This window comes from Leishmania donovani, chromosome 36 (genome assembly GCF_000227135.1).
Source record: "Leishmania donovani BPK282A1 complete genome, chromosome 36".
Taxonomy (NCBI): Eukaryota; Euglenozoa; class Kinetoplastea; order Trypanosomatida; family Trypanosomatidae; genus Leishmania; species Leishmania donovani.
The window spans coordinates 1,241,544-1,254,277 of record NC_018263.1 but is presented as its reverse complement, the minus strand read 5'-3'; the positions used below and the strand labels follow the sequence as shown (position 1 = coordinate 1,254,277).

The following is a 12,734-nucleotide window of genomic DNA, read 5'->3' as shown; positions in this document are numbered from 1 at the left end:
GGGCCCGGGGGCCCGCGCCGCTGCTGCCCCTGGGCCAACCCAAAGGGGCCCTAGGGCCCGGGCCCGGAAGGGGCCGCCGCCCCTCACCCCCGCGAGAGGGGGGCGGCCGCCGGAGGAAAGCCCGGACCGCCACCCCACCCAGCGCCGCCAGGGCCCCGAAACAAAAAAGCCCGGACGCCGCGAACGACAAAGCCGGCGCGCGCAAGCGCACTCGGAGAGGTGCAGCAGCGAGTTGATTTGCGCTGGCGCATTTTCTCTACATCGGAGGCGGGCCTTCGTGGTACATGAGCGCTTTGACACGCCGCTTCCCAGCCCATCGCACGTGATTATATTACCCTGGGGCGAAACAAGGTGCATGTGCACAAGAGCAATAGCAAATTCCTATATGTGCTCACTGGAACGCTGGCCCATGCATGGATCTCTATGATGTCAAGGTCAGCCAAAACGCAGAAACTTCATGCAATTCAAAGTCCGTCGAAATAGAACTGCTTGCACAGGCAGGTACACAGCTTCTATGAAGACTTTCTAGTTCGCTCTGTGTTTCCTCCATTCTTCCCTGCACCTCTCTTGCATTCAAATGTGTGATATGCTCTCCGATCAACAAATAATCCCATGTGAACATAACAGAGAGTATTCTTTCAAGCTTCGCAAGCCAAACAAGAGTCGAAAATGCGCGGTGGCTTTGGACGTGGCGGTGGTGGGCGCGGTGGCGGTCGCGGCGGTGGCCGTGGCGGCGGCGCGCGTGGTGGAGGCCGTGGCGGCGGTCGCGGCGGCGCGCGTGGCGGAGGCNNNGCGCGTGGCGGAGGCCGTGGCGGCGGTCGCGGTGGTGGCCGTGGAGGCGGTCGCGGTGGTGGCCGTGGCGGCGGTGGTGCGGGTGCCAAGGTTATCGTGGAGCCACACATGCTGCATCCTGGCGTGTTCATTTCTAAGGCCAAGACCGACTCTCTTTGCACGCTGAACATGGTGCCTGGTATTTCCGTTTATGGCGAGAAGCGTATCGAGCTGGGTGCAACGCAAGGAGGTGATGACAAGAAGGAGTACCGTCTGTGGAACCCCTACCGCTCCAAGCTGGCCTCCGCCATCTACGCTGGTGTGAGTAGCATTCACATGGGTCCCGGCTCGAAGGTGCTGTACCTCGGCGGTGCAACGGGTACCACCGTCAGCCATGTGAGCGACCTTGTGGGCCCGGAGGGAATGGTGTATGCTGTGGAGTTCTCGCACCGTGTAGGCCGTGATTTAGTGGAGATGTCGAAGCGCCGCCCGAATATTGTGCCCATTATTGAGGATGCCCGCTACCCCATGAAGTACCGTATGCTTGTGCCGATGGTGGATTGCATTTTCATGGATGTCGCCCAGCCAGACCAAGCGCGAATTCTTGCACTCAATGCACAAGCTTTTCTGCAGAATGGTGGTCACTATGTAATCTCTATCAAGGCTAACTGCATTGACTCCACCCTGGAGGCCCCTGTAGTCATCGCGTCGGAGCTGAACAAGCTGAAGAAGGACAAGCTGAAGCCGCTGGAGCAGGTGTCTCTTGAGCCATTCGAGCGCGACCACGCTGTAGTTGTTGGCGTGTATCGCCCTGTCAAGAAGTCGAAGCAATAATGCGCTAAGCACATGCCATCCCTATTTATTTGACACACTGTGCTGAGCAATTTGGATTGCGTGTGTGATGGGGACTGTCTGTCGGTTTATCGCACTCTTAGCTTGTGTCGCCGCTTTCCTTTTTGCTGTTGTTGTTTTCTAGCGGATGTGCCTGGAAAGCAAACACAAAGCAAGTTTTGCTTCTTGTAATGCATGGTTGTTGACGGTGGCAAAAGCAGAAAGTTGTGAAACCAGTAAAAATAAAAAAAAAAGAACTGAAGCAGGGCTCCTGGCAAGAGTCTTTCTTTTTTTCCATGTCGCGCTCTTCGATCCCATGCGGGGGATGCTAGTGGAAACCACAACGCAGGTAAAAGGTAGCATGTTATCTGTTTTCTTTTGGTGTTGCTAACAGTTTAAGGCGCGTTAACATCGTTGCTTTTGTTGTTAATCGATATATTTATCTAAGCATTTCACTAATGTGGTAAAGGGAAGAACAACAAAATACTGATTGAAAAAGTAAACAGGGCTACGAGCATCTGGTCAACTGTGTTGGCACTGAACTCGTTTCCTTACAGTACCAGTGGTGAAACCATCAGCTTATTTAGTTAACGACTCTCGCAGTCTGTTATGCCTACTCAGCCGCGCTGCACAGTATGTGCTCTCGCATATATTGTCACGCCCGTACCTAGTGTCGGCACGAGCAATTCAGAAAAGGATGCACTCCCTTTTGCAACAGCCAGTGCTCTCGCTTTTGCTCTAACCTCCTTCTCGTTTGTTTTTGTGCTTTAAGGAGAAACTGCTCTTCGCTTTAGTCCGTGAACTTTTCTTTCTCATATTGAATACTAGCTCTGTGATGTCAGTCAGCAAAAGAACGCTTTGCGTTTTCAATGTCTAGTTTGGTGTCGAGTCGAAAGCGCATGGCAGAGTATTCCACCTTTTCTGACAAGTGGAGTATTATTGAGGAGACAATATGCTGCATTTTCAAAAAAGAGGTGTCGAAGAACTCGTTCCAGAGAATACACCACTCTGTTTTTCAGTTGTGCCAAGCACATTACGGGAGCCTCGTATTGGAGCAGCTGGAAGAACAGTTTTTTGCCCAAGTTTCCATCATCGTCAATCGAATCGATGGCTCTTCAACGTATGTTGCCGATTTCTTGCGTGAGTGGCAGGACTACAATGACTCCGTGAGCCAAATCAGCAACATTCTCTTGTACTTCAACAAGAACTATATGTACGCCTGCCATCATTCTTCCATCGAACATCTTGGCGAGCGTATCTTTTGCTCCTCTACTTTAGGCAATCCTGAAGTCTCTGCGTGTCTCATTGCCTCCATCAAGCAGCTGATTCACGTGCCTGCCGCAGAGTCCACGATTCGGGACATTGGCCAGGAATTATACACCGCAGAAGGCAGTAAGTACTTTGCACGTTGCATGGAAACCCCCTTCGTCGATGCAATGGTCGATAAGTATGTTGTGCAAGGGGAGCAGCAGAAGCAGGCTCTCACCACTAGCGGTTATTTGCAGTGGGTACAGAACGTTGTGTGTAGCGAGAGCCACAAGTATGCCGATACGTTCTTCTACATTCTACTGGACAAGCTGACAAGCGCACTTTACTCCTCACTCGTTCTCAGCGATCCATCATCTGTAAATGAAATGCTGACGGGGCCGACAGGCTTGGTGCAGATGCTGGAGGAGTGGGATGTAGCCAGCATTTCCACTTTTGTGCAGGTTTTCTGTGCGATGAAGCGGGAGAAGGACGTCACTGACGTTATTGCGCATGTACTGAAAGAGAAATGCGAGGACATCATAAACGATCGAGACACAAGCACCTTTCCTTTTCCAGGGGTACAAAAGATGCTGCAACTGATTGAGAGGGCAAAAGCGCTTGACGACCTCTTTCCATCGGAAGAAGGGCATAGCCCGTCACCATTTTTACGTGTTATTCGCAACGTCTTGGGCAATGATACGCGCTTTATGGAAACCCTCTCGGTTTACTACGACAACGGTATTCGGCAAGGCAAGGATGATATTGTGAGCACAGTAGGAAACAATGTTCTTACTATTTTGCAGCTAACGCCTGATCTTGAGGCCTTTGAAGTGGCGTTTCGAAGTCACCTGGCAGTTCGCTTGATTTACGCGAAGCCGCATGCGGTGGATATGGAGTGTCTCTTTATTGACCGCCTTTTCAACATCTACGGATCAAGTGTGGTGAATCGATTTCAAAAAATGGTTGAGGATATCCGCAGTGCCACGGCTGCGCAGGAAAAGCTGATAGCAGATATGAAGACGAAAAAGATATCCCCTCCCCTAGAGTTCGATGTCCTTGTTTTGACAAGCGGTCTGTGGCCGCAGTACACCAACATTCCTCTTAGCATTCCGCAGAGCATGGAAGCGTGCAAGCGCGTTTTTCAGGATTACTACCGCCGGCGCCACAATGGTCGGAAGCTCGTGTTTCAGATGAGTTTGGGCTCGATTGCTTTTCAGCTCTGCCATGCTGGCAGAGCGTACCATGTGTCGGCGCACACTCATTTTGTGAACAGTATCATGGCACTGAACTCGGATGAAAACTTGAGCGTTGCAGTCGTCGCTCGACAAGGTGCGCTCAGTTGTGACGAGGTACTTACTCAGTTCAACACCCTTTGCCACGTTGGTCTTGCCGAGCGCAACGGAACGGAGTTTAGGTTTAATCGTAACTTTTACTCCTCGAAGCCGAAGGTAAAAGTGAGTGCAGGGGTGCAGAAGTCGGCTCACGACGGCGGTGGCGCCTCCACCGCCACTCGCAAAGGCATGGATGGCGCACGAACAATGAGCCTGGATGCCACAATCGTGAAGCTCCTGAAAGAGCATAACAGTATGGATTACCAAACTTTATGCGGCGCCATCGAAAGTGCGCTGCGGGATGTATGCTCCCCTACACGAGCGGATGTTAAGCTGCGCATAGACGCTCTGATAGAGAAAGGGTTGATAACGCGAGGTGAATCGGCGCACTGCTACTTCTACTGTTCGTGAAAAACACGTCGTATTTCTCATTAAAAAGAAAATGGGGCAACAAATCACTAGCTTCTCTTCTCCGACACACTTTCAAGTGAATTGTGTAGCTGTTTTCTTTTTTCGCGCTTTTCTGTTGCGTACCACTAGTAACAGATCGTAGGCGGCGTGTTCAAGGGCATTTTATCCTCACCGCCTAAGTCCACTTGCTGGAAACAACCGCAAGCTCCCCGCTCCTCTAGCCTCCTTTCCACCACGCTTTGGTGACGGCAGAAGGTTCAAGCCCTTGTCTGGTGAAAAGCAGGAGAGCAAGCTCGGCGATATGTTGGTGCAGTGCGCGCAACCTTGCTGGAAAGGCGAAGCTTTCATTCTGTTCTCTCTATCCTGCCCTTATTCTTTATGGTTTGTCTTCGCTGTGTTGTTGACACTCCTTTGACGGCGTTCCACATCACGCAGAAAGGGGGAGAGCTTGCTAACAACGTAAACAGCATTATGGTTCGCGTAATCCGTCGATCCTTCCTGGAGGAGGTGTCTGAGCGGCTACCTGTGTCGACCACGACACTGGTTGCCATCGTAGTAGGTGCTGTGTCGCTGTACATTTTCTACAGGCGAAAAGGGCCTGTGCAGCGGCCGCCGACCTCTGCAAGGCGGCCTCTGAGTGCACCCCGCGATGTCGGCGAAACATGTGATGCAATGATGCGCATAAAGCAGAAGGCGTTCGTTGGGAAGAAGATCTGCATCGCATGGGAGGTTTTGTACGACGGCAAGGGCTGGAGAGCCCAGGGAAAAGCGCTGGAAATTCTCCGGTTCTACGCGTTTTCCTCGGAGGTGTATCTGATGTGCCGCATTCGTGATGCCGACGACAAGAGGCAGATCCTTAATCTCGTCAAGGCAGTTGATGGAATCGAGCGTCATCGCGTCCTCTTCTGCACCACGGAAAAGGGATACGAAGCCTTCACGCGGCAGATCGACCCGAGCCTCCTGATCACAAACAATGCAGCGCAGGTAGCGTTCTTGAAGCGCGTTATTCAGACCTTAGTCCTCGTCGGCGGCGATGGCGTTGTCGCGAGCAATGTGGCGTGCGTGCCTTCTGTGGAAGCTATTGCCGTCGACCTCGAGTGATCGGCAGCAATGAACAGTCAAAAATGCAATAAGACGCAATGCATCAAAGGTGGCTTTGCTTTCTCACTCTATGTTTTTCTCTCCTTATTATACCAAAGGCACTTTTTCTTCTTTGTTGTTGTTGTCTGTGATGTGTGTGATGTGGATATGTCCACTCCTCCAGCACGCGCTTTTGTGCATTTATGAGTTTGTGTGGTTGTGAAAAGTATCGTCGTGCTTCTGTGTCACGCATGGCTTCTTGTGTTCATGGTTGCGTGTGGGTGACTGCTGAAATGACGTTCAACTCATCAAAGCGCGAGAGTTCGAAGCGTTTCCTCGTCAGTAACTGCGCAGTTCCGTTGTTACGTGAGCATATGCAGCCCCACCCTCCTCCAAAACAACACTCTGTCGCAATTGATTATGCGGCTTGCTCGTTTTCGACCCTTGGTCTGCCAGCGTGCACACACACGCCGCAGCTGCATGCTATGCCTATTCTTGTGTCTCACTATTCTACTGAATCAGCCTCCCCCTCCCCTACTTGCTTTTTTGTATTCTGCCTCTGTGGCGTGCTCTCAAGCTAGTTCACGCAACGCGAGCGTCCGCGCCGCAGCCATGCCGGATGAGCGCATCCTGCTCGTGACCGGTATTCCCTCAAAGCAATGCACCAGTGAGTACCTGTACTCCCTCTTTGGCGCCTACGGGGGTATTCAGCAAATCCGTATCGGGTCATCCTCCATCACGAAGGGCTGCGCCATTGTTGTGTACGAGCAATGTGAGGCCGCAAATAATGCAGTCGGCGCACTCAACGAGTACGCTCTCAGCAAGGACCGCGTGCTTCGAGTGTCTGTGTACGAAGAAGAGAGAGATAAAAAGGCCCTCGAACGGCGGAAGCGGAAGCGGGAGATGCAGGCGGAATACAAGAAACACATTGCCGACGTCGCACATGCCGCTGATGAGCCGAAAGAGTGACGAGCCGCGCAGACACTTTGCATCTGCTCTTAGCAGCTACTACTATGTTTCGCGCGTGCAGTTATGGTTGTTGGTGGTGTCGCGTATTTGGAGCCGTGCGCGTATGTGTTTGCACGTGTGTGTGTGTGTGTGTGTGTGCGTTCCGAGATGAGTGCGTGAGAAAGACATGCAGCTGTTCTGCAGACCCGACTAAAAGCGAGGGCGAACTTGCTCAGTGCGCGCACAGTGGTGTTACGTCACGCGAAGCGGCGTTTGTGCTGTGCCTCCTCCGTTTTCCTTTCCCGACTCCTCTGTCTTAACTCCTCTCATGCCCTGTTTGTCAAGGCCTTCCTCCCTGCACTCCGCCTCCCTTCCCCCCTATCCCCTCTGTTGAATAGTATGGGAGCACCGCACATCACATCCTACGTACACAAAACTCATTGCATCATTGGGCTGTAGCTTGCAGGCGAAGCAGCGGCCTTGCAGCAAGCAATGCTATCAGTTTTGATGTTCCTGAACTCCCGCGGAGACGTGGTGCTCTCGCGGACGTTTCGGGCTGGAAACTCTGTGCGGTCGCTAGCCGAAACCTTCTGCAGTGAGATCATCTCTACAAAGCAGGTTGACCGTTGCCCTGTCAACATTGTGAAACGCATGTGCTTCATTCACCTTAAGCTGACGGAGCTGTACGTCGTGATGGTGTCCGACTCAAATGTCAACTGCCTCATGTGTCTCCAGTACGGTGCACGGCTGCTGCAGCACATCCAAAATGACTACGAGGGCTTGGACGAAAAGCGGATCAAGGAGAACTTTGTTGCTCTGCAGGGCATCATCGATGAGTCGATGGACTTCGGATACCCCATCCTGACGGACGCAGAGGCAATGAAGGAATTTATCACGAAAGACGGCGTGGATGCTGCCGTTCTGAAGAGCACTCGCGAATCGGAGCGCATCGCCGATAGGATGACCGGCGAAACGCCGTGGCGGGTGGAGGGTCTTGCGTTCCGTGTGAACGAAGTGTTCGTTGACGTTTTTGAAGATGTGAATCTGCTGCTCTCCCAAACAGGAGAGACGCTGCAGAGCAGCGTGTTAGGGCGCGTGGTGATGAACAACTTCCTCTCCGGGATGCCGGAGTGCCAGCTGAACTGGAACGCGAAAGTGATGAGTCACGGTATCGACGAGGCGGTCGAGAGCCATGGTGCCGGTGGTACAGGAGAGGTGGTTCCCTTGTCAAGCATCTCCTTTCACAACTGCGTCCGCCTCAAAGCTTCTGGTGAAGAGCGACGGCTCACCTTTGTGCCGCCGGATGGAAAGTTCACCCTCATGACGTACCGCTCCAATGTGAACGTGCAGCCACCGATGAAGGTGCTGTCGGCCAAGGCACGAGAGATCTCGAAGACACGCACGGAGGTCGAGTTCACACTACGCTCAGACACCTCAGCTGGTCGGGCCGCCAAAGACGTCCAGGTGAGCGTCGCCTGTCCGGACAATACAGCTACTGCTGAAGTGAAGGTGGGGCGTGGCAAGGCTAATTATGACCCCGTAAGCCACGCCATCGTTTGGAAGCTGCCGGAGGTGAAGAGTGGGGAGGAAATCACTTTCTTCGCAGAGATCCGCCAGATTGCCCCGACGGAGAACACGGAGTTGCTGTGGACGAAGCCGCCTATCCGCATCGCGTTCCAGTGTGTGTCCCTGTCGCTTACAGGCTTGCGCATCAATGAGCTGGTCGTCAAGGAGCCAACGTTGATGTACACGGCAAGCAAATGGATTCGCTACACCGTCATGGCGGGTGATTATCAGTGCCGCATATAGCGCACGCTGTGTGTGCCGCCGTGTGTGTAGAACCGCACCCGCTGCTCCCCCATTCAACTCACCATCCGCTCTACATGTGGCGTGCGTGTGGATGCATGTGTGCATAGGTGCTCTTCTTCGAATGCAGGCATGGTGTGGAAACCCTAAAGAAGTGGAGGAGGGGGAGGGAGGAGCGGGAGCGAGGCACTGGCTTGCAACGGTCATAAAAGAAACCGGTGAGGGAGAAGGGCGACTTCTCGGGCCTCATCCACCTCCTCCCGTCAACGCGATGGAGCGCTAAATCCGCTTGACGGTCGTCAGCTGCCCTTTCGCTCTCCCATTCAGCCGCCACAACTGCACACGCATCCTGCCTCGTGTGTTCGCGACGCGCTTCAGTCCGCTTTGTTGCGCTGTTGTAACTCTCCTGTTCCGTGTTTCGCTTTCTTCGTCGTTCGTCGTGCCTTGGGCATCCCCTATCCAGACATCACACACACATACACGCGTATATGTTGCCGTTGCCACCCCACGTGGCATATGGGCAGCTGTGTGCACGTACGTATGCGTGTGTGTGCTGTGTGTGGTAGGCCTTGGCTCTTTTCGTCTCTCTGTCCTCCCTTCTTGTTTGCGGCCCCTTGTGTTTCGTTGTTTGTTGCGTTGATTTTATGTTTGGTGCGCTTACTTCCTCTCTACAGCTCCCGCCCCCCGGATGCAAGCGCATGATGATGAGCCGATGGAAGACGCTGGCGATCCGCTTCGACTACCCTGTATACGTCAGCCTCGAGCATGCGCCTGCCTTCTCCCTCGTGATAGCGTGAAGACGAAGACTTCCTCGCCTTTTCTTCAGTTGCGGCTGCATCTAGGGGAAAGGTGAGAAAAGAAGTGCAGAGGACATGCGTGGCGAGCATACTCGCACCGATGCACATCTACAGAGTGCGTCCCGCAGGGACACTATACGGTGTTCCTCCTGGTCGAAGAAAACAAAAGGAAAGGCTGTCGTTTCCCGTTTCTCCTGGCCTTCCCCGCCAACGAGTGTCGCCGTCCCTCCCTACCTCGCCCGCGCTCTCGCTCTGTTTCTCCTATACCGCCTCCGACAATCAGAAAGACTGTGAGCGTAACATTTCGAAAACAAGGGCGCACGGAGTATGCCCATCGAAGAGGACGTCGCCACACCCTACCAGCTGCTGTGCTGGGAGCTGTCCGCGTTGCCGCTTGCCGAGCTTTTGCACCGCTACAACGCCTCAAGAGACCTCGCGCAGGAACTAATTGGTCTGATTGCACAGCATCAGGACTGCACGATCGCGCACGTTCACCGTATGCTGGGTGTCCGAACAGAAGCAGCACCTCGGGGCGATGACGACCCGGGATGATGGGCACAGCCAGAAATATCAACGCGCACAGAGAGCGTTTATCTGTCGTCGTTGCACAATGGCCAAGTTACGTACCACGAGGGAAGGCGTCAGCTTTTGCTACACAGATTCCCCCACCTTTCTGAACCTGCAATGATCTGATTCAGTCGTCGATACAGATACAGACACGCACAGAGCAACAATAGCAATGAACTCTCTGTGTTTCTTGTAAAACCGTGGCGTACGTCGCGACCGCTGTCGATGCATGCGTTGGCTCCGGCGTTAGGTCTGGAGCTCGAATACGCCCATCCTCTCCGAGTGGGAAGAGACTCGTGCACCATGCTACGTTTTTCTCCGCGCTTCCGCTTCCTCCCCTTCATTCACTTGATCGTGATTGTCACAGGAAAGCCGCATGCTCGTTGCCATGACCCTCCCACCCATCTCCCCCCCCCTTTCAAGCCTCCCTCGCTTCCCCTTACGGATCTCTCTTCCCTCCCTTCCTACCGCCATACTGTCGGCCCCTTCCTCTGCTTTTGCTCGTGTGCGCCATTCCCTTTCTTATGGTACGGTGAGGTTGTTGTCAGCGAACAGCGATATGTCTCGCCAAAAGGAGTACGTCAGTCCAGCGGGTCTTCGCCTGGACGGCCGTCGCCCGCTGGAGGCACGGCGCATGGACATCGCATTCGGCACGCTTTCCGCGTGTGACGGCAGTTGCGACATCACGCTTGGGCAGTCAAAAGTGTGCGCATGCGTCTTTGGGCCGCGAGAGTCGCTCCACAAGCAGGAGGCAAAGCACGATAAGGGGCTCGTCACGTGCGAAGTGGCGGTCGCCGCTTTTGCTGGAGAAAACCGTCGCAATCCGCAGAGGCGTAGCAAGCTCTCGGAGGACATCGGCGCCGCTGTGGTGCAAGTGGCCCGCTCCGTCATTCTCCTCTCCCAGTATCCAAACTCGCAGATTCACATTTACATCGAGGTCCTTCAGAAGGACGGGAACGAGAAAATCGCGTGCGTCAACGCGGCGTGCCTCGCCCTGATCGATGCAAACGTTGCCATGCGGGACGCGGTGTGCTGCATCGATGCAGGCATTCTGGATGAGCACATGCTGATAGATTTGACAAACGACGAGTTGCGCTCTCAGTGTCCAGTGATTGCGGCGGCATTCACGGGACACGACACGCGGAACATCATTTGGCTGGAGACGGCGTCGCGGCTACCTCCAGACTCGGCGGCGCGGCTGCTCAAGTGCGCGGAGGAGGGTGCCACGAAGCTCTTTGAGACAGCAATGCGAAAGGCGCTGGAGGAACATGCAAAGAAGATCTTGACGCTACAAAGCTAGTTGCACCCGTGTTGTGCTTGGGACGGCATCCCTGTGCTGCTGCTGCTGCTGCTTTTGGAAAATCAACGGAGCAGCAGCTCATTAAGTGTTTGAGGTATCACCTAGGTTTTGGTTGGCCGCCTCATCCACAGCACCTCCTATTGCCCTCCCTCCCCCCTCCCCCCGCTTCCTCGCTTTTTGTCGTCGTGCATCCAGCAGTTTTTTCTAGCACTAACCCTTCGAGTAACGCATCGCTCCCTCCTTCCTTGCGATTCCTTGGCAACTGCCCGCAAGAAGAAGCGAAGCGCAGAACAACAAAAAAGGAAAAGAGCGTGTATGCGTCGTATGTGAGATCATGTCATGCCCACTTGAAAAGCAGAAGGTGAGCTGCTCTTGTCACGCAACAGCAGCGCAAGGCCTTGCAAGACGCTTGCAGGCGGCTCCTCACTCCCGCTCCTCTTTGCCAATCGCAGCCACACTGCTACAGGCTCGACTGTTTCCGGTGCCATCGTCCTCCATCACCCTCCCGGGCGCGTACGGATGGCTATTTCTCCCATTGGCCGCTCTCTTCCATGTCTGCACCTTCGTATATGCTGCTGCTGATGCTGCTGTATGTTCTCCCTCTGCCCTTTTTTGTCGAATCCTTCGTGTGGTGCAAACCGTTAAACAGAAGTTGGCGACACAGGAGAAACTCCTCGGCGCGGTTTCTCCCATTCATAGCCGCATCAAACCGCTACGCCTCACCCCTCCCCCTCCCTCCGCCGCGTGGCCTGCGTCTTTTTTCTCTGTCTGTTGTTTTTGGTTTTGGCCTACCCCCTCGCTTGTACACGACAGCTCCGTGTGTCTGTGGGACCTCGCTGTTGGCATGGCATCCATCTTCACCTATAGCGCTGTGCAAAATGGCAAGACTGTTTTTTTGCAAAAGTACTCTGGCTATGCGACGCTTATCGTGAACGTGGCGTCGCGATGCAGCCTTGCATCCACCAACATCGAGATACTGAACGAGGTGCAACAGGCGTATGGCTCCCGCAGGTTCACCGTTCTCGCGTTTCCGTGCGCGCAGTTTGCGAATCAAGAGCCGCTCAACAATACCGAAATTGCGCAGTGGTGCAAGGACCTTGGGCTGCTCTTTCCTGTCTTTGACCGGGTCAACGTGAAGGGTTCCTCAGCCGACCCGCTGTTTCAGATGCTACGGGTGCAGAAGGGAGCTCCCCTGTGGAACTACACCAAGTACCTGTGTGACCGCAGCGGTGTGCCGCGCCGTAAGCTGAAGCCTGGCTGCTCCATGGACACGCTGCGGCAGTCCATCGAGTGTGTTTTGTAGTGAGTTGGAAAGCAATCAAGATGGCAGCACGAGTCTCTTGGTGGAGGAGGAGGCGAGAACTGCGTGCCTCCTTGACAAAACTCTCAGAAACGTGCGCGGGCACTCATGCACAAAAAAAAAATAAAAACAAAAGACGCAGATGGTCGAAAAGACGCGAGCTATGTGCTTTTTGACCAAATTTTTCACCAAGTCAGCATAGCGAGAGAGGGCGAAGCCGCACAGCTTTCCGAAGCCGCCTTCATTCTCTCCATCTTGCCTCTGCCGTAAATGTCCACCTCACTGGTGCTACCCTCCGACCACCCCTTCTTTATATCCCTTGCCCAGTGCGTGTCTTCGCACGT

At 54.0% G+C, this 12,734-nt stretch overlaps 7 protein-coding genes across 7 annotated transcripts; all 7 read left to right on the top strand.

Annotated features, from left to right (window-relative positions):
• Window positions 1-900: 900 nt before the first annotated feature.
• Window positions 901-1,605, top strand: LDBPK_363220 (fibrillarin; the record flags this gene model as incomplete). The annotated part of the gene is made up of 1 exon (XM_003865389.1): window positions 901-1,605. One exon carries the CDS (start codon window positions 901-903, stop codon window positions 1,603-1,605), a length of 705 nt encoding a protein of 234 aa, XP_003865437.1.
• Window positions 1,606-2,471: 866 nt separating this feature from the next.
• Window positions 2,472-4,592, top strand: LDBPK_363210 (cullin-like protein; the record flags this gene model as incomplete). The annotated part of the gene is made up of 1 exon (XM_003865388.1): window positions 2,472-4,592. One exon carries the CDS (start codon window positions 2,472-2,474, stop codon window positions 4,590-4,592), a length of 2,121 nt encoding a protein of 706 aa, XP_003865436.1.
• A 672-nt stretch (window positions 4,593-5,264) lies between these two features.
• Window positions 5,265-5,693, top strand: LDBPK_363200 (hypothetical protein, conserved; the record flags this gene model as incomplete). The annotated part of the gene is made up of 1 exon (XM_003865387.1): window positions 5,265-5,693. One exon carries the CDS (start codon window positions 5,265-5,267, stop codon window positions 5,691-5,693), a length of 429 nt encoding a protein of 142 aa, XP_003865435.1.
• Window positions 5,694-6,092: 399 nt separating this feature from the next.
• On the top strand, window positions 6,093-6,641 carry LDBPK_363190 (pre-mRNA branch site protein p14, putative; the record flags this gene model as incomplete). Its single annotated transcript, XM_003865386.1, has 1 exon — window positions 6,093-6,641. The coding sequence occupies one exon, from the start codon at window positions 6,093-6,095 to the stop codon at window positions 6,639-6,641; it is 549 nt and encodes a 182-aa protein (XP_003865434.1).
• Window positions 6,642-7,112: 471 nt separating this feature from the next.
• LDBPK_363180 (clathrin coat assembly protein-like protein) lies at window positions 7,113-8,429 on the top strand (the record flags this gene model as incomplete). Its single annotated transcript, XM_003865385.1, has 1 exon — window positions 7,113-8,429. The coding sequence occupies one exon, from the start codon at window positions 7,113-7,115 to the stop codon at window positions 8,427-8,429; it is 1,317 nt and encodes a 438-aa protein (XP_003865433.1).
• Window positions 8,430-10,349: 1,920 nt separating this feature from the next.
• On the top strand, window positions 10,350-11,090 carry LDBPK_363170 (exosome complex exonuclease rrp41, putative; the record flags this gene model as incomplete). The annotated part of the gene is made up of 1 exon (XM_003865384.1): window positions 10,350-11,090. The coding sequence occupies one exon, from the start codon at window positions 10,350-10,352 to the stop codon at window positions 11,088-11,090; it is 741 nt and encodes a 246-aa protein (XP_003865432.1).
• An 844-nt stretch (window positions 11,091-11,934) lies between these two features.
• On the top strand, window positions 11,935-12,393 carry LDBPK_363160 (glutathione peroxidase, putative; the record flags this gene model as incomplete). Its single annotated transcript, XM_003865383.1, has 1 exon — window positions 11,935-12,393. One exon carries the CDS (start codon window positions 11,935-11,937, stop codon window positions 12,391-12,393), a length of 459 nt encoding a protein of 152 aa, XP_003865431.1.
• Between the last annotated feature and the right edge of the window lie 341 nt (window positions 12,394-12,734).